The sequence below is a fragment of the Aegilops tauschii genome, chromosome 5, assembly GCF_002575655.3.
Source record: "Aegilops tauschii subsp. strangulata cultivar AL8/78 chromosome 5, Aet v6.0, whole genome shotgun sequence".
NCBI lineage: Eukaryota > Viridiplantae > Streptophyta > Magnoliopsida > Poales > Poaceae > Aegilops > Aegilops tauschii.
In genome coordinates this window covers 449,226,520-449,247,664 of record NC_053039.3, presented here as the reverse complement: position 1 = coordinate 449,247,664, position 21,145 = coordinate 449,226,520, and the positions used below count along the sequence as shown (strand labels likewise).

The 21,145-nt window shown below is 43.0% G+C and overlaps 1 protein-coding gene and 1 long non-coding RNA gene across 2 annotated transcripts; one reads left to right on the top strand and one right to left on the bottom strand.

Annotated features, from left to right (window-relative positions):
* Positions 1–6,007: 6,007 nt before the first annotated feature.
* LOC109759127 (uncharacterized) lies at positions 6,008–10,821 on the bottom strand. The gene is made up of 9 exons (XM_073498102.1): positions 10,456–10,821; positions 8,715–9,055; positions 8,155–8,437; positions 7,775–8,070; positions 7,477–7,683; positions 7,295–7,387; positions 7,092–7,199; positions 6,766–6,984; positions 6,008–6,412 (listed from the first exon to the last, which is right to left on the bottom strand). Exons 2-8 carry the CDS (start codon positions 9,036–9,038, stop codon positions 6,904–6,906), a joined length of 1,392 nt encoding a protein of 463 aa, XP_073354203.1. The 5' UTR covers positions 9,039–9,055; positions 10,456–10,821; the 3' UTR covers positions 6,008–6,412; positions 6,766–6,903.
* Positions 10,822–12,483: 1,662 nt separating this feature from the next.
* On the top strand, positions 12,484–18,132 carry LOC141022125 (uncharacterized). The gene is made up of 2 exons (XR_012183033.1): positions 12,484–13,107; positions 17,456–18,132. It is a non-coding gene; the product is annotated as an uncharacterized lncRNA (long non-coding RNA).
* The last annotated feature ends 3,013 nt before the right edge of the window (positions 18,133–21,145 follow it).

Here is a 21,145-nt window from a genome sequence, read left to right as displayed (position 1 = left end):
CCGGAGGAGAAGGTAGATCCGGTGAAAGCAAAGCGCACTCTGGCTGCCCTGACAAAACCACCAAAGTCTCCGCCGAGAGGCAACTATGAGCGCATTCTTGCAAAGACATATGCCGAAGCGGAGCGGTCGGGAAGTACTGTCAGTGATCAAAGGTTAAAAGAACGACGAGCTGGGAAAAAATTGCCCAGCTCGGCGAACAAGCGAACCAATCGTGCCCCCCGCTCAAGGTGTCAAAAGACATCGTCGCTAATGATCTGAGGATGGTGGCCGATTATAGCAATCTTGGAGATTACCTGCCCGACGATGTACATTATGAAATCATGGAGGTCGACGAACACAAATACCATTACGGGAAGCCTCTCGTCAAAGATGAAAGATCTCTAACAACGATGATGCGAAGATTACATGATTGGTACATGAAAACCTGCAGAGAGTCTGATGGGATGAATACTTTGACGCTGAGAGTTAAACCGGAGCATGACCTCATTGGAATTGAACTGCTGAATGTTCCATTTGAGGATTTCTTCCAGTTTTACAATCAAAAGACCCTCGATAAAACAACGATCACTTGCTACTGTCTGTAAGTAGTACTACTTCTGTCATTAAGTCTCTATATATAGGTCAGCTCTTTCATTGCATGTATTTATAATTATCCTCACTATATTATGCAGATTGAAGATCGCCGAATTGAAGAAAAGACAAATCGGTGATATTGGGTTCATTAACACAAATCTCATAGATGCATATACGGTTGAAAAACATGCCAAAGAAGCCGAGGACAACTTGCTACGATCGTTAGTATTAAATCAAAACAAAGATATAATACTCTTTCCTTACAACTTCAAGTGAGTGTTACTGTCTTGTGCATATTCGGTTTCCCTTATTAGTCCAGGTTATGGTAATGTAATTGATGACTTATGCATGCATGCGCAGCTTCCACTATATTCTCCTAGAGATTAAGCTTGAGCAGGGAGTAGTAACCGTCTTAGAGTCGAGACGAAAAGATCCCCAGGACTATGCGAACATGACTCAAATGCTCGAGAAGTAAGTTAAATCGATCATTATCCACCATATCAGCAACTTTGTTCATTTCCTGATATCAAGTAATTGTTTTCTTTGTCTGGCAGGGTTTGGAGAAAATTCACCACAAAAGCTCCGGGACTGCCGAAGAAGCTGCAATTTAAACACCCGAAAGTAAGTACTATAGTAGCATGTTCCGCGCATCTCCTAGTGATTCAAGCGCTAGTTTCATCAATACCATTTAGCATGCTTGCTTATCAGTTTGATTGACCTCTATTTCTTGTAAAGTGGTTGTGGCAGGAAGCCGGGAATAATTACTGTGGATACTACGTTTGCGAGTCCATCCGCTACACGACCTGTGAGCGTGGCTACTCTGACGAACAATATGAAGTGCGTAAGCAATAATATTCACAATTTTATTTTATTACCATCATTTCTGTTGAGTTTCATTTATTCATATATATATGTATTGACCCCCTTCTTCAAATTAGATGTTTCGGAAGCGGGATGAACTCCTAGCACCAGATCGTATGCGAGCAATTCAAGAGGAATTGGCGGCATTCTTCCTTGACCACGTGATCGCTGAAAACGGAGAATACTATGTGGACCCTGTGTTCTTACAATTTAATTAGGAGATTGTACTGTAAGAGATAATTATTGTATATATGTAGCCGGTAGTGTCGGATAGATATACGAGAACTTGTTGTTCGACCAATCTCTCGGAGAAGGAGAGGTGGTCGATATCACTTCTCTCTGTATGCATATGTTCATGACGATCTTCTGTTTCCTTCATTTGATTACTAGCTAGCGTGTCTAGTCCTCTCCATACGTATATAGTACGTAGCTTCGACCAAGCACGGAGATAAGAGAGGACACTTCTCTCTATTAATTAGCTAGCTAACACAATATATGAAACACCTAAATTAACCCCCCAAAACCCCCCCAACCCCCCCCCCTTCAAAAAAACAAAAAACCCAGCCCCTAAAATGCTGACGCGTGGATGCCTATTGGTCCCGGTTGGTGACACCAACCGGGACAAAAGGCCCAGCCTATTGGTCCCGGTTGGTGGCCCCAACCGGGACAAAAGGCCCTGCCTATTGGTCCCGGTTGGTGTGTAGGAGATATGCCCTAGAGGCAATAATAAATGATATTATTTATCTCCGAGTTCATAATTATGTTCATGTTCCATGCTATAACTGCTATGGTTCTCGAGTCTGCAATAACCACGAGGCTCGGAGGAAGACTCATATGCACGTGTGGAATAATAAACGGTAAAATGTATTCCTAATCTGGCGTCTAAGACTAGCTCAAGTGTTGCATGATGGTTATGTTTTCCTGATCATGGGTATGTCTATGTCAGCAACCTTGAGGGCACAATGTTAAGAGAACATTTGTGTTGAATCGACCTGGCATGATGTTATGCTATGAGATTCATTCGTCACAAGTCTATTGGTACATAACACAGAGATGCTTAACGTTTGCATGATTCCTTAGACCATGAGAGTATCGAGTTTCTTCATGCTTGCTTCATGAACTTTGGGGTTTGTTAAACGTCATCCGTAACTGGATGGCTATTACGGCGGCTTATGGGTTCATGGGAAAGTATGTTAAGTGACTTGATAGCTCGAGATTGGGATTTGCTCCTCCGACGATGGAGAGATATACTCAGGCCCTCTCGGTGTTACGGTGTCCACCATCGTCTGGCCAGACACTTTGTGATTTGATAACGGGGATGTCAGAACACGAAACGAGAAAAGAGAACAAAACCGGTAACGAGGTAACTAGCATAGTGGACAAGTTGTTGATCCACGGGAATGCCAACATGTCTCACCTCGGGTATTTGTAACATATCGCGAAGCAACAGGAATAGCACACGGCAACTGGAGGTTCACTCGAATATTTATTCGTGTGGGTATAGGGGTCAATATGGGTGTCCACGCCTCCGATGTTGATCATTGATCGGAAGGGGTTCCGGGTCATGTCTATACTTCACCGAACCTATAGGGTCGCACGCTTAAGGGTCATCTATCTGCTGAATACTAGACAGGGAGTCTGAGAGAAAATCACCGAAAAAGTTTCGGACACTGAAAAGTTTCGGACAGCGGAATCGTACCGCAGAGAGAGGTCATCGGATAAGTTTCGATGATACCGAAAAGTTGTTTTGGGATACACCATTAAGTCAAATTGGTTTCGGCACATGCCTGATAATTCTTGGAGGATGCCAGAATCATTCTGGAAGCTTTTTGGAATTTTCAGAAATAAAAACCGAAAATGTTTCGGAGCTGCCGGTACCGCTTTGGTTGTTTTTCGCAGATGAAATTCACTAATCTGAAATTGTTTCAGAACGAATCCAAAATCATTTTAGTGGGTACTGGAATTATTCTAAGACCCACAGAAATATTTTCGGATTTAATGAACGCGAAAAATTGTCTTCATGAATAGTGAAAACGCATTCTTGTTTGCTTTTCGCAGATGAAAATCACTAAACCGAAATTGTTTCGGAACGCGTTGAAAATTATTTTAGTGGGTACTGGAAATGTTCTGAGCCCACATAAATATTTTCAGTTCGAACGGACGCTGAAAATTGTCATCATGAATAGTGAAAGTGCTTTTTGCTTGGCTTCTTGGAGAAGCCACCTTGAGGGCCTTTTTGGTATTTCCCCCCTTGGCTTCTTGGAGAAGCCACCCTTGGGCTTGGCCTATAAATAGGGGTGGAGGGGGCTGCCTAAAGGATCATCCCTTGCTCTCATACACATGCCATGCATTATCTGGCTTCTTCTCTCCCTCCCACGAAAAGAGTTTCGTAGAGCCGTAAGGCTGTCTGGGTTCCGGCAGGAACTAGTTCTGGACGGCGAAGCCCTGCCGGATAGATGACACCGTATGTGTGCAACTCTGTAGAGAGATCGTAGTTTCGGTCTTAGTTCGTGAGTGCCTCCCGAAGGGCTGTCCGTGTGACCGTCCGAGTTTCGAAGGTCCTCCCGAAGGGCTGTCCGAGTGACCGTTTGAGTTTCGAAGGTCCTCCCGAAGGGCTGTCCGCGACACCGTCCGGGGGGCTGTTCGACCGCCTCCTGGAGGGCTGTCTGAGGAGCAGATGAGGGTATACATCCTCGCGGTTGGGAGGTTGTAAATCCTAGCTGCGGGGATCTGCACCGCCGATCGTCATCGACTCTACTTCCCGCTGCGCTACGAGTCGGTAACGAAAAAGATCAAACCATGTATGCAGTCTCCATAGTGGTCCTGGGCTGGTGCGTAGGTCGGAAATTTTTTGTTTTCTGCTGCGTAACCCTACAGTGGCATCAAGAGCCGTGCTATGCGTAGATGCAGGTTTCGATCTATAATACATGGAGATGTATGGGTATTGCATAATATATTTAGGTAGTAGATGAGATCTATTGCTGAAAATTATTTATGCGGGTGACAGATGAAATCTGTTACCCGACGTTCTTGTTGCTTCCCTAGAATTTGCGTTTGCTCAATCTCGAGACAGCATGGTGGAATTTGACAAAGTTCTGGCAATCCGTGATCCTGATTGATCATGGAAGTGCTATCAGTTCTTTGGGTTCTGCCGTAGTCAAAAGAAAGATGAAATTCGCAGATGAAAGGGCATTGCAGATATGATCTGCACGGGGGTCATGCGTATGACGAAGTTTATTATGGGGCTCGAGATTTAATTATCTCGTGTTTCATACACCCCGAGATGTTAATCTAGCAACCTGAATAATCATACTTGATGATAAAACGTTGGTAGCAGCGGTTTAAGTCAAAACCTTAGAAGCCACGTAAAATAAATTTTGCATAAACCGATTAGAGGCGTCTAACTTGGTTTTGCAGGATGTGCATGTGATGTGGTACAGCAGTGCTCATACTAATTCGATTATGTATGAGATGACTATATGATGTAATTTGATTAACATGACCTGCGTGTCATGATTCGGCATGATGGCTGGAGCCATATGATTGCATTTTAATGACCTGCGGGTCAACCTTGTTGTAATGCATTATTTTGTTAGCTATAGAGATAGCAATATTATCTAGTGCATCGACAAGGTGGTGGCAATCTTCGTGAAGGTGACCACCGACGCGAATGCCGAAGACGAAGAAATGAAATACTTCTCCGTCAGAAAGGGCTATACCATATCATGCTATTATGAATTGCCTGAGATGTTTATCCCTTATGATGCACCCTTCTTGATTGCGCGGTAGTCGCTTTTATTAGGGTGATCTCTCACTTAAAATATCAAGTAGTTAGTGTTCTCCCAAGTGTAGCACCGTCACGGCACCTATCTTTTCGGGGTGCGCCATGGATGCATGGGTACGAACGATTAGAGAAGTGTGAGGCGGGTGAGGTCAGACCTCGCAGCAATATCACTTGGTTGTCTTGACGTTCATGGCAGGATCGTCCTGAGCTCGGAACACACGCATCGAAAGATGAGCAAGAGTCACATAGAGATGTGATCGGCAAGTTGGCCTACCGATTAAAATTCCCGTTATGAGATGATCACTACAAGAGATCGGGCCTACCATGACGAGCTAAAAAATGTCATCGAATAGCTAATAACGTCACAAATTACCCCTCGGTGACATTTTATGGGCGTCACAAGCATCGTCATGGATTCCTCGTCACAGATTACTCCTAGTGACGGCGCGCGCGCAAAAATGTCATCGAAATTGGGACCTTCGGTGACGTTGTATAGAATGTCATCGACTTGCTATTTCCATGACGGTCAATTAATGTCACGTGCTAGGAGAAAATATGCCATATTGTACCATATTCGGTGACGAGGCGACGTCACTAACTTTATGCCACATCAACACCCGAGCGGCTATCCCACTACTAGTGCCACTACTTTTATTATGGATGAAGATGACGTCATCAAAATATATTTACTCTCTTTCGAATCTAAATTACGATGAAAATAAGTATTTAATTCACATCACATCAGATCAGATTATATAAAAAAGTTAAAGAGAACAATCACATCATAAGTTGATATGAAAATCAAATCATATTATATATGAAATTGTCCCAGCCAAATCATTCTGTAAACAAAAATGACAGTAAAAAACTGACTCAAGTTTGACACAGACAATAGACAAGATGAAAACTAATATTAACTAAAGACCACATATGTTCTCCTGATGATTCCAATGTAAGGATGGCATTCATGAACCATCTGGTTTGCACTGGGACTGCTGAGTTGCTTGCTGAGTTGCTTGAGCCCTCAAGAGAAAATCAAGCAGATTATCCGTCTCCTTTTGCTTCTTTGCCCAGGCTTCATTCTTCTCTTGCTGGCTCTTCTTTAGAGCTTCCAATTCTTCTTGTTGCTTCTTTTGTATCTCTTGAAATGCTCTCTCTTGTGCTTGAAGTCTCGTGGCTAACTCCTCCCGATGCCTATAAATGACAAAACACAACAACATTGCATCGTAATGAGATTAAAATAGACAAGAAAACAAGGTACAAGGGTACCAATTTGAAATAGAGAAGTACATTATTAAATGTCAAGGCAAGTATGCCCATGGGCCAATGAAACAGTAAACCCAAGAATAACATACAATGTTTTAAAATATGCAAAACCAACAACTTGATTACAGGAAGCATCACCAAAAGGTTATCAAGTCAACAACACAGGTTAAAAGAAGCACTCCTTAGTTGAACTTTCGTTCACTACAATGAGTGCAATTAATGTGCACACAGAAGCAAGCAAAAATAACCAACAAGAACAGAAAGGGAAATAAGATAATTACCTGTCATTTGCATCTTTTGCCTCTCTATCCTTTCTTCTAAAACTCGAATCTGGGCTGATGAAGTAGAGCTCCCGGACCTCCTGGATCTTGATGCATACCCCATGCTGGAAAGGAAGGTGCTATGGGCGCTTTCTTCCTTTAGAACTTCAGCCACAATCGCTGTATCGAATACTGGCTGCTCACCTTCTGATTGTGTTTCTCTTTTTTTTCCATCGCATTCTATAGTATAAAGAAAAACATTGATGCTAAGGCAAAGTTCATATGGTAGATTATAGTTGATCAATATGAGAGTCTATTTCAAGTCAGAAACAATAGAGGAATCTTACATGAGCTAGAAGTGCCGGCTCGCTCATGCTACCAGTCTTGCTGTTTGTATGGGTGTCTTTGAAAAACTCAATAGGACTTGGGTCCTGATTATTGTACTTGTCTTTTTTCTACAAGATATATGAAATTGTAACGTTACTACTACATATATATTGGCTAGATGCAATAGGCATAGGACTACAAGTAAGATATTTGGAATTCTTACAAGTTTGCTGAAATAGGCAACATAAGACATAGATCCAGTCTTTTGGTGATGCTTGACAGCTTCTCGGTTTTCCTTGTTCATTTGACATATTTTCTATATAAAGAAAATGAATATAAGTATTACATATGATACAGTAGATGTGAGTGCAAAAACTATTGTTGGTCGCATATCTTGTTACAAACCTTGTTTCTCTCATCGGACTTATTGACAAGGCTGGTCCAATTCTCATGAGTAATGTTCGCTGGCTTATTTGATAATGCTTCCTGAGCAGTATAACCATTGAAGTATTTCTTCTTTAGCCTGTAGCGTTGTTGTCGAACACCCTTCTGGATTACTTTTGTGCATACATCATTCCCAACCTTGTCATCCTTTTCCATCTCAAAGTTAAGCTAAAATACCAATCATATATACGATCTATCACTAAATTTACTATGCAACATGTGAACACGTGTATAAAAATTGAAGGAAACTATCCCACACCGCGATATCTTTAATAGCATGGGGAATAACATGTTTGAGTGGGCTTTTGGCATAGTCATTCCAGTGCCTAGCAACATGCATTCTGCTCCTGATGTGGATACCACACTCAGAAGAAAGCTTTGCTGCTTGGACTGGGTCTGTAGGTCTCACTTTCCCCGCTGTAAAATCAATACGCATTTTCCTCCCTCCATTTCTGCTTGCATACTCCTGATGCCCATGCCCCATGGTTGGTCTACGTCCACGACCTCTCCTTGACGGTCGTGGATCAGTTGGACCAGTGGAGCATGCTAATGCATCTACATTACAAGATGGCAGATAAATTAGAAGGTTACAATTTCAAGTGGAAAATAGAAGGGGTAAAGCGATGATGTCGCATATACCTTGGCCTTGTAATGTAATCATGTTATCTGATTGTCCAGATGTGCCTATCATGTCTTGAGAACCTTGTACCCCTGAATCAGCGTCAAGCGAGTTGCTATCCTTAGAAGTTAGGTGAGGTGATGTGTTTGTTGGATTTGGTGCAGACTGTTCTTGATGGTTTGTAGCTTGAATTGACTGAGTTGTTGCGGTAGCTCTAGATCTTGTTATTCTTGAGGTAGCAGCTGCACTATTTTTGGATCTGACACGCTTTTTCGTTTTTGGCATGGTAGAACCTTCAGGTGCCTGGGTCAAACAAGTGAGTCAAACAAGGCAGTTAATCAACACTAACCTGTGCAATGTCAGCATAGGTTCAAATAGGAATGCAGTGAACAGAGATATCATCGTCTATATTAATTAGGAAAAGTGGAGGGACAAAAAATGTGAATAAATCTTTTAAGTCAACTATTTGTGATACTTATAGTGCATAGTGACATACACATGATACAACCAAGGCGAAATTAAAGCCAGTGAATCCACATTGTACATATTATTTAAGATGTAAGTCTGCATGATATATTACCATTGCTTTGGACTTGGCAACAGCGACCTTCTCTTCATCTCTCAAATCCTCTTCCTCTGCATGGGCCTCCTCTTCAGCATCTGGTTCATACTCGGAGTCACTGCGATCATCAGCACCTCGTGTATTTTGTGTCGGTTGCGCATTAGAGGCACTAGGGTATACAAGGCTACGAGCTAAGCTTTGTATGTCTTTAAGAGACTGCCGCTCCGCAGCCTTGCGTTCCGCAATCCTTGCATCTCTTTCCTTCAAATACGCCTCACCCTTGCGTTTCTGTTCCGCAAGATATTCCCTGCTATGCATATCACTCTCCAGAACTGGTGGCATGATGTTAGTAACTAAAGCTGGAAAAAATGAGAGAGAGTGAACTTAATGAATTGCCAAAACACCTACCAGCCTACATTATCATCACTAGATGACTGAAATCTGCTTAAACATGTTTGGAAATGGACCTTAAAAGTAAATTACTATATGATGCTTTTGAGGGTTGTAGAACAGATCGAAATAAATAACATACATGGATATATGGAGCATCCAGAATTTAGTTAAACAAGAACAAGTGCAGACTCTGTCTTTATTCATTCTGAATAAGTGCAGACTCTGTCTTCATTCAGTTTTGAACAAGTGCACACTCTGTCTTTATTCAGTTTTGAACAAGTGCAGATTCTATCTTTATTCAGTTTTGAACAAGAACAAGTGGAGACTCAGTCTTTATACAGAATTCGAATCCCTTACATCACTAAGCTCCCTGGGGCAAAATTGCCTAGGAGCGTCTGTGTGAGGTGGCTGTTTGTGGGCCATTTCCGTCAGTGGCACGGTGGCATGGGCCTCGGCTTGTTCAGGTAGCTGGAGCGGTCCAAAAAAAATACTCAGGATGCAGTACAATATTTCTGAACTACTTGAAATGGCTAGCAGCCTTGCACTAAGGCAAAGGGCTCAATAAGCATTCTATTCTGTTGTCTAGATGTTCAGCAAGAGCAGCACGGCATGAACGCCCTCAAGTTTAAAATATCAGAATCAGAAGAAAGAGAAAATGCTTAGGAAGTCAAGTTTTTCCGCGAGCAGCTATCATTTTGGGACTTGGATTTGAAAACCAAAGCCCTTGATGGGTCGAAGTTTTCCTTAGTGTCGCAAACCACTTCTAGTAAAGAACTATTTATGGGGTAGCAGAACCACAAGCATGGAAGCCACTTGATCATTGTATGATAATAAATCTCACGACAACTGAATAAAGAGTGATTAAATCTTACAGGGTTACTAGATTTGCCACACTGTCGTTCTATTCAGAGATGTAAAGAAATCTCACGGGCGTGTGTGCTTTGTCCCCCCTAAATCCCTTCCCTAGTGATCCCTTACGTCTAGAGTTTGCGGGATGAGGAAATTACGGTGAGCCGTCGCCGGTCGCTCCAATCGGTGGAGAAAGAGAGCCGGGTGGGCGGCCTCCTCCAATCAGATGTCACCGGTTGATGCAGCGGATCCAAGCTCGGCCGGTCGGGCAAACAAGAACAACTATAGACTCAGTCTTTATCAACAAGTGCAGAGTCGTTGTATTACAGGAAATCTCACAAACAACTAAACAAAGACCAACTAAATCTTACAGAGTTACTGGATTTGCCACATGCGCTGTGTTCAGACATGTAAAGAAATCTCACGCCCGTGTGTGCTTTTATCCCCCAAATCCCTTCCCTGATGATCCCTTACGTCTAGAGCTTGGGGTATGAGGAGGGCGGGATGAGAAAATTACAGTGAGCCGTCGCCGGTTGCTCCAATCGGTGGAGAAAGAGAGCAGGGTGGGCGGCCTCCTCAAATCCGCTGGTGCCGGTTGATGCAGCGGATCGGAGCTCGGCCGGTCGGGCGGCCTCCTCCAATCCTCCGTCGCCGGTCGCTGCAATCAGGGGGGTGGGGGAATAGAGCGGAGTGCTCGTGGGGATGGTTGATGTGGTGGATCCGTGCTCGGCCGGCGGGGCGGCCACCCCCAATCTGCCGGCCCTGATCGCCGCAGTTGTGGGATAGGAGAGTCGATTGAATCTGGCGAAAAAACGCCGGGGTGGGCGGTGGCTTTTAGCGGTGCCTCTTCGCGGGTGAAACAGAAGGATAATTTTTTGCTGGGTCTTTGACGGGTGGGGACACAGGGTGGATGCGGGGAAAAAATTAGGAAAGTGGAGGGAAAAGAGTACGTGGGTGGAGGGAAAATAATGTTTTTGCGAGGAGATGGTTTATTTTCAGAAATTAATTTCCACTTGTGTAATTCATTTAATTCGATATAAGTAGCAAATGATTATTTAAAAAGTAAATCTTACATGAACAATATGATGTGGTATTTTTTCTAGAGAAAAAGCATTGGCCGAGCTCGAGAATAGGCTCGAACCTAGCTTGGCTTTAAATTAATAAAGCCATCAACCGGCCAAAAATGCATAGGAATTATATAACAGAGAAAGAAAGCAACGCGAAAAAGATACATAATGCTGCGAGGAACGACTCTAAAGCTACAGCAAGCTTCATTGCCATCAACCGCCGCAAAGCCGAAACCAACTAACCAAGCTAAGGCATGAGAAGGAGGGCAACACCGAGCAAGTATCATGCCGCTGACTGCAACTAGAGGGCCAAACATGAGCAACCATAAGGTCTGTTTCCATCGCCGCAAAGGGATAATGTGGTATTTTCAATGGTTTCTTGGGGAGAATTGTAAATAAGTATGTATAAAGTTGTACAGAGGGGTCTTAAGTATGTGATCTGGAGTGTGTCTCTCCTCCAAGAAAAGGCGGCCAGGGTTTCTTCCTCCCATCGGCGGCACCGCCGATCTACCACGTCTCCTGTGGCCTTAGGGCCATGGGTGCGCGGTGGATTTCCGCCCTTGCCGATGGGAGATCTCCCTTTTTTACGTGCTTTTTCAAGTTTTGTTAGGGTGTGTGTTCTGTTCAGGAAGACGAGAACGGCGGTGGCTTTCTCAAGATGAAATAAGGTTCTCCCCGCCTAGCCCCCTGTCCCGGTGGTGCATCTACCATCGTTGGAGGGCGCATGGAGGTGTATCTCTGACGGATCTCGCGGGATTCGGCCGGGTGGTTGTCTTTGGTGGATCTGCTTGGATCCGGTCTTTGTTTGTTTTGTTCGTGTGTCTTCAGGTTGGATCCTTCCGATCTACGTTTTCTGTTCATCGGTGATGGTTGTTGTTCTGGTGCGTTCGTCCTATGGGGCCTTATCAAGACAACTTCCCGACTGGCTACTACAACAAGTTGTGCCCGGCTCCGACGAGGAAGGGCCGATGACGGCGGCGCGCCTTAGGCTCACTTCAGTGCTTTTAGTCATCCCTAGGTGGTCTACAAATCTGCACTGGGCTGAGGACAGGCACGGTGGCGTGGGTAATACGCGAGCGTGGGTGACCTAAGGGACGAGTGCGGCATCATAGATGGGCGACGCCCGCCGACAACATGACTTTTATGCAAGACGTAATCGAACAACACATGTGGTTTTGATTTGATGCTAGTGCAGCAACCCACCAGTGAGTTAGAGGAGGACATGGGACCCCGACCGGCTCACGAGACTCGAATCGCCGCCGTTTCCCATGCCCTATTCTTCATCGCTGGAGCTTATGGCATGCACGTCATCGGTGGATGTGAGGTCGACAATGCATCTGTCGTGGTCGGAGCCCAATACGTTCACCACGACACAGTTGCGGCAGCAGGGGTCGCCGGTCACCTGTAGCGGTGCTGGAGAGTGCGACTCTGCCTCGCCGGTGTCTGCTGTGAGGGCTTGATATGGGGTTGTCGGTCAGCCTGGGCGTTTGGGCTTGATTTGCTAGATGACAATTTTGCGTCCATGTAGTGATCGGGTAGTCTGCCGGGCGTTTGGCACGGATATGGGTCTGGCTGTAGATGCTCTTACCAAATACAGATATAGCTGTCCCATAATATAAAACATTTTTAACACTACACTAATGTTAACAATGCTCTTATATTACATTACGGGGAGTAGCTCTTATCAAATACAAATATATATATAAAAAGAAACACTCACACTCAGCTCGCTCATTCTGCTCTTGTGCTAGGCTGCTAACTATCACCTCGTCTCCTTCGTTTGTTGACCACAAAAAGAATCCCCAAATCAGCGCCAAACGACCCGCCGCCGCACCTTGCCGCCGGTGGCTCCTAAAGAGCGCCGTTTCGGCGGAGCGCCCTAGCCCCGCTGCTTCCTGCTCGATCTGCGGGTGCTTGCTTCGCGGGGCGGCGGCTCTGCAACAGCGTGCTGGCCGAAGCACAGCGGTGGCCCCTTCCCCCGCTGCTCTTGAGGATGCATGCGGCGGAGGGAGGAGTCGGCATGGGTCGCGTGAGAGAAGGATTGGGTCTCGGTGGTTCTGCAGGAGGCGCGTGCAAAGGGGAACCCGCGAGAATGTTGCAGGGTGAGGTCTTGATCTATCGACTCCTAGTCTTCTATATATTTCAGTAGGGTGGAACAGAGTAGATTTATTGGCCATGGAGTTGATTATTTGATCATCTGTGTACTATATAGTTTTTCATTACATGAACACATGACTGTAAAGAAATCTCTCCGCTAAGGTCAGGCATATGACATCTAACTGTACTGCAGTAGCATGTATTCAGGTTCAGGCAGTACCATTGCAGGCTGTAGCAAATCTCAAAACCATGCTCACTAGTGCAGTTTCGCAAACACCTATCAGTTGGATGTCAAATTAAAGTTATCTAGACAGTCATGTATGTGCCAAATCCGAACCATGGTATGTACTGTATCACCTGAAAATGAACATAAAAAGAACACAAAAGAGCTAAACTTTTGTAAAGTACAAATATGCATTACACGATCTAGTCATCATCACTTGAATGCTCATTCTCACTCAATGCACCATCTTCCTGTCCATCATCATCAGTACCACTATCTTCATCATAGTCGTTGTCATCCTTCAGAAGATCGTAAACAATACTAGCATGAACAGGCGTGCCTTCTTCATCATCACGGCTATAAGTGTCCAACAACTGATCAATATCCTTCACAGTGGAAGTTGTCGAGGGCATTTCTTCCTGGTATGCATCTGTAGCATTGAGCTCGCCTGTCTCCAGTTCAGGGACATCATACAAATGTCTATGACTGAAAGTCTGCACCACATTCCAGTCCTTTCCATATTTTGTGTCCTCCATGTAAAACACTTGTTCTGCTTGAGAAGCCAAGATGAAAGGATCCTTCTTGTATCGAAGCGCCTTAACATTAAGACTTTTGAAGTAACCATCATCTTTCATGCCGGTCGCCTTGCCATGGAGATCAAACCAATCACCACGAAACAAAAAGATCGACCTTTCTCCATGCTTGTTTTTGGGGTACCGCAACTCCAGAACTTCTTTTAGAACACCATAGTACTGAGTCTCTACATTATTGACAATTGCCTTCACCATGATTCCTGAATTTTGAGTTTTTCTTTTCTTTTCACGATCAAAGGTATGATACCGAACACCATTCACATTGCAGGCAGAGTATACCACTATCCTCTTGTTTGGCCCACATGCTAGTGAGTACAAATCCGCCGAAACATGTTGTTCTCCTAAAGTATATATCTGTCACAAGATGCGCACACAGTAGTTACATGGTCAGTTATTAACATTAAAAAATGCAAGATGGACATAACAAAGACATAAACAGATAACTTACATGCTTTTCGAACCATGTAGGGAATTCTTTCTTAAATGTGTGCTCAATGTTAATGACACCTCTCCTTCGTATTTCTTCTCGACAAACCCTACAACAATAAAGCAAAAAATATCATTATAATTAATTTTCGCTAAGAGGCAATCACATACTTTACTATTAATGATGATGACAACTTGACAAGTGAACTTACTCCATGTAATCCTCTACTTCAGGACAATTGGTAAGCACATACCAAACCATTTGGTCGTACTCAGTTGGATAACAATGGAGTTTGGATGACCCAAAACCTTTTGCAGCAACTGAAAAAACTTCCAATTCATCAGGAGAAACACTCCGCTTCCCATCCTTGTTCCTATCTTCCTTGTTAAACCTTGTCTCAATATTAATCAAATATCTGGAGCAAAAGGTTAAGCACTCATCCACGATATAGCCCTCTGCAATCGACCCTTCTGGCTTTGCTCTATTACGAACAGTTCCCTTTAGGTACCCAAGCCTTCTTTCTACTGGATACATCCAGCCATAATGCACGGGCCCCCTCAGAATTGCCTCATTAGGTAGGTGAACAGCTAAATGGACCATTACATCAAAGAAGGCAGGTGGAAAAATTTTCTCAAGCTTGCATAGAATTATAGGAATATCTTCCTTCATCTGATGAAGCACATCAAGTCTAAGAGTTTTCGAGCACAACTGCCTGAAAAAGTTACCCAGTTCAGCAATGGCTTCATATATATCATTTCTGACAAGTCCTCTTAGCGCGGCTGGCATTACTTGTTGCAGAAGTATGTGGCAATCATGGGTCTTCAACCCATGCACTTTACATGATTCAAGATCCACGCATCTTGCTAAATTACTAGCATATCCATCTGGGAATTTCACATTAGCTAGATACTCGCAGAATTTTTTCTTGTTTTCCCTGTTAAGATTATACTCTGCTTTTGGCTTCGTAAATCCACCCTTCCCATCAGGTTTCATATGCAGGTCTGTCCTTATTCCAAGTTTTTGTAGATCCACTCTTGCACTTACTGCATCCTTATTCTTTCCATCACTCTCTAGTAGAACCCCAAGTATATTCTCACATATGTTCTTCTCAATGTGCATTACATCAAGGTTGTACGCTAATTTCAGTTTCGACCAATATGGCAGATCATACAAACTCACCTTTTGACTCCAGTTTGGTTCGCCTTTCTCAGGGCGCTTCCTCTTATTTCCTGGATACTTGCCTGGTTTGAAAACAAGTTTTTCTAACTTGTCCACCACTTCTTTATTTGTGAACTTCCGGGGTTTCCCTCTATTCTCAGTCTTCCCATTGAAAAGTTTGCTTCTTCTGTAAGGATGATTAGTAGGCAGAAATCTTCGGTGCCCAACAAACCCAATTTTATTTTTCAATGGCTCAGAGCAAGGCTCCACATCACAGTGCACACATGCATGATAACCTCTTGTGCTACGGCCCGATAAAGTGGCCAGTCCAGGGTAATCATGAATCGACCACAAGAATGCCGCATGCAAATTAAATGGTTCCCCCGTCAATGCATCATATGTTTCCACACCAGTTACCCAAAGCTTCATCATATCTGCAATCAGCGGTTGCATAAATACATGGAACTCCTTTCCAGGTGCTTTTCTCCCAGGAATAAGCAAAGACATCATGAAATTAGATTGGTCCATGCACATCCAGGGTGGGAAGTTGTACGGGATGATAAAAACAGGCCACATACTATATGAACTCGTCATGTTTCCAAAGGGGTTGAATCCATCCGTGGCAATACCAAGCTTCATATTACGGGCATCCTTAGCAAACCAACCGAACACACTATCAAAATGCTTCCATGCTTCACCATCAGCAGGGTGTCTCATAACATTTGCCTCAGCAACCCTCTTCTCCTTATGCCACCTTGCATCTGCTGATTGTTCCTTTGACACAAAAAATCTTTGAAGCCTTGGGATGATAGGAAAGTACCTAAGTACCTTGTGAGGTATCTTTTTCCTCCCCACCTCGTCTTTCCATCTTGATGTCCCGCATTCAGGACAATGGCTCTTGTTGGCATGTTGGCCCCAAAACAATGCACAATCAAACTTGCAAACATGAATTGTCTCGTAACCCAGCCCGACTTCACTAAGAACATTCTTAGCTTCAGTGTATGCTTTAGGTATATCAGCATGTGGAAACGCCACACTAATCAGCTCAACAAACTGATTAAATGCTCTATTTGTAACCCGGTTGTATGATTTAATATGGAGGAGCTTAATAATGAACGACAGCCGTGTGAAATCACTACATCCTTCATAAAGATCTTTCTTCGCTTCATCCATTAGCTTGGAAAAGAGGTTAGGCTTATCCTTGCCTTGCCTTCCAGACATGAACATATCATCTACCATATACGCAACATCACCTCCGTTGGCTACATCACGGTCATCATCATCATCTGATTGATATGCAGCACAGTCTGTATTATCACCTTCATCATCACTCACCGCTTCACCATGAAAGACCCACCTTGTATATGTAACGGACATACCATTGCATAGTATGTGCTCCTCTACTTCAGCCTGGCTGCGGTGTTCCACATTCAGACAGTCCTTGCATGGGCACAATATGTCCTGATTTTCCCTAAAATTTTGGCGAACGAAACCCATAAACTCTTCGACACCTTTCATGTATGGTGGTGTGAAACGCGTTCCTTGTATCCAGCTTCGATCCATTGACTACAACACAATAGTTTACCGTTAACAAAATTATGCTTACACTGCATTGAAGCAAAATCTACTACTAACACAACTAGTGAACCCACTACTAAACTGAAACAACAAAATGGGCACAAATTTAACCCTTTCAAGATTGATGAGAACATCTACTCAGGCAATGAATTTAGTAAAACAAAACCTCCTTCACATTGTCTTTCCTAAGTACAGCATATATGCTTGGTTTCCAAACGCCACGGACTTGTGCATGTCTTGTACACAAACATATATATGCTCACTGTCATTGCAAAACCATGCATCTATCTATGCTACATCTAACATTCGTACAGACAATACAACAGCAGAAGTAACAGTTTCAATCGTTCACACAATTTACCTTTACCTTGCAGGGGTCGGCTGGACTGATGCTTTGGGAGTTGGGGCCAAGCCGGGAGCACTGGCAAGTCTAAACTCTGCGCCTTCGTCAGGTGATGGTTAGACTGCAAACTCTGAGCACAGTTGGTGATGGGACGGTGGCCAGTTGGGGACAGGTTGGGGACGAGCGACGTTGTCCCCGTCGTCGACGAGCAAATGCGATACCTATGGTGGAAGAGCGGAGATAAGAGGGAGAGCCGGAGGCGCGGTGTGGTAGCCGGTGCGATGCAGCGGCGCTGTAACGCATCGTACGATATGGTGGCCGGATGGATCCGCATGAGGTGTACAGGGGAGTGGATGCACTTACATGGAATTGGCAACAGCCAGCCGGAACCGATCTGTGTCGTGCTTCGGCTATCGCCGTCCTGCTTCTCCCCGCCACGAAGCGCCCCTAACTAGAGCCGAGAAGACGATCAGATCGAATCACATATGCCCCGGGAAGAAATAACTAACCTACATATATAGTCTCCCTCAAAAAAAAACCTACAGATATAGTCACACACGCCCAGGCGTATAGTCCAAGAATATTATAGCACGATTTGTATAGTGTCCGAACTCTTTCCTAATGGCAACGTATAGTCCAAGAATATGATGACACGATTTGTATAACATCCGAACTCTTTCCTAATGCCGGTTCGAACTCCTGTACCAATCCTTTTTGCATCGACTCTCCTGTATTAAGTTTAAGTTCTTATAGATAGAACCAAACAACATGACCTGACGAGCGCCCCATTCAAGTTTTTTTGCCCAGTCTGTTTATAGATAAGAAAAAAAAAGTAAGATGTCATCGACTCTCCTATTTCCATTTTAACTTTTGAGATAGAACAAAAAAAAATTAGCTCACAAGCTCCCAATTGAAGTTTTCAGCATAGACACTGCAGAATAAAAATAATTGTGTAAAATTTATATTTTTAATGCTCGATTAAATTTTTTGTCGAGCCAGTACATATTTATATTAGAAAGAACAAAATAACCATCTAAAAAGGAACAAAACAAGGTTTTCCCTTTTTAAGAATATAATAGTCATAAGTATTTCCATGGCCACTACCTACTTATATTAGAATAGAACAAAATAATTACAACGCTCAATAGGCTTTGCAAAAATGATGGCGGATCCCACTGCCAAAACCGACGCATCGCTCCTACCTCTCAATAACCCGTGAACTAGCTCTGGTGGGTCCCATTGCTAGACGCTACATGACAAAAAATGACCATCACACATTTGTAGTATTCGGTGACTCTAGCTAGTTCGTCATGCAAAATATCAAACCGTCACAGAAATTAGCAACCAGGTGTGCTGAAAGGCCGAGGCATTCCAGTGACGTCCAACGTCACCGATTTGCGATAATTAGTGACGCCACCTACGAGAACATCACACATTAGGCATTTCGGTGACGTTGTCCACCATCGTCACGAGGATTTTCGTCACAGTATGTCAATTTTGTTGTAGTGGATGATTCTATGGCGATGAATTGAAGTCTGGATCTTGTATCACTCAAAATTAATTGTGAGAGATATTGATTTGAGTGGGAGCGCACTGTTGAATTAACATGTTTAATTCTCAATGCAATTAATTTTGAACACTGTCTAAGTGTGGTTTGCATAATAGTTGTAGAATAATGGCTCGCATTTCCACCTTCCCTATTAAAATTGAATAGCTGTTAAATATCTGGTTAAAACTTTACGATTGGTAACGTAATATGAGGATTGTCCTCAAAAGTGCCGAGAAGGACTTTGTCCTATCGCATGCTTTCCGTATCCTCCCGCTAATGCTATGGATCATGTGACTCTCGTCCTTCGATCCAAAAGCTAGAATTCTGTTACGGTCAAGTGGAATATTTTTGCTTCCATGAAACCCAAACTTCAAAAGTTGGGATAGTTATATGATATTCATGGAACTGAAAATTATTTTTAGATACAAACAAAGCAATGTTTGTTTGCAAGTATTAATAAAAGTGTTTACTATGCATTTGACTGTTGGGAAAGGGATCCAGAAGAACGCCTGTCATATAATGAAAGGTGAATAAAACAACAACTTAAAGAGAAAGGAAGTGTCCAAAGGGTGTTAGTATGACTTACACGCCTAGGAAGTCCGGGGCTAATGCCACTCTTAAGTTGGGTGCTTCTTCTGAGAGTAGGAGAAATACTAAAAGTTAAACTGTTAGAAGTATAAAGGCAAAAGGAAAGAAGACTGGAATATCCAGCTCATGTATGAATGTCATACAAGTTTTTGATGTATAGAAGGCTGGTCAAAGATATAGTTCTTGCGAATTATGGTTAAACATGTTAATCACTAATTCTTGGGTATTGTGAGTTCATCACAAAAATGCCCGCTCGATTGCATTCTGTTGCAACTCGATGTAAGAACTACTATGGCCTGAAAGACTAGCTAGAAATGAGGTTAAGGTATACACAGGGAACATAGTAAATGTTACTATACCTTCCATCGGTGTATTGCCGTCTGTATTTATTTTCATAATTCATTTAGAGTTTTACAAACTCTATCCCATTGCATAAGGTATCTTGCAAGAAGGTTGTTCATAAGAGAACTTTTTATGTTCGATGTTATGAATAACACAAGGGCCATACTTTCATTATGAATGAGATGTATGTTATGAATATTGATAATAATACAATACCTCTGGGTTTACTTTCATAATTCATTTTAGAGTTTCATACACTCTAGCCCATTGCACAATGTTTGTTGCAAAAGAGTTGTTCATAAAAACAACAATTGTTGTTAAGTATTATGAATAACATAAGGGCCATACTTCCATCATCGATGGGACGTATGTTATGAATATTGAGGATAATATGATACATCCATAACACTGACGCAAAATGTCGCAAGACTAAAAGAATACCACACAAGTGTGGCACTACATTTGGTCACATTTGAGAAACCCGCATGGAAAATTCCATTATGATGGATTTTGAAGTCTTTTTGATTTTGAATCATCTGACACTTGCAACTTTCCTCCGAAAAGTGAAGTGACTAAAATACCGTTCACAGGCCATAAGGAACGAACAACAAACTTATTAGTGATCATACATTTGATGTGTGTAGTCCGATAAGTGTTGTTAGTGGTGGATTTATTTATCTGCAGAAATGACTCAAGTAGATATATGGATATTTACTTGATGAGACGTAAGTCTGGATCTTTTGAAATCATTCGAAAGGTTCTCAAAAATGAAGTAGAAGTTATTGTAACAAGAAAATTATGCTTCTGCAATTTGATTGCACAAAGGAATATTTGAGTTACATGTTTAGCGAATGTCTGATGATTGTGAAAGGGGTTTCATAACTTGCACCTCCCGGAACACCACTACAAATGAAAAGTCCGTGGAGATGTAATCTAACCATTTATGACATGGTAAGGTCAAAGATGACATAAATAAATTTGCCATTATCCTTTTTAAAGTGATGCTTTAGAGGCTGCGGCTTTTACACTGAAAAGAGCTACATCGGGTCTGTTGAAATGAAGCCATGGTATGGTACGCCCAACCATGTTATATCTTTTCTTAACATTCGGAATATGGGGCTTGTGTAAAAGGTTACAAACCTATTCCAAATCAGACAAGTGCTACTTTGTAGGTTATACCAAAATGTTGGGTATTCCTCCCTCACTATACCGAGGCAAATAGTTTTGCCGCGAAACGGTGTG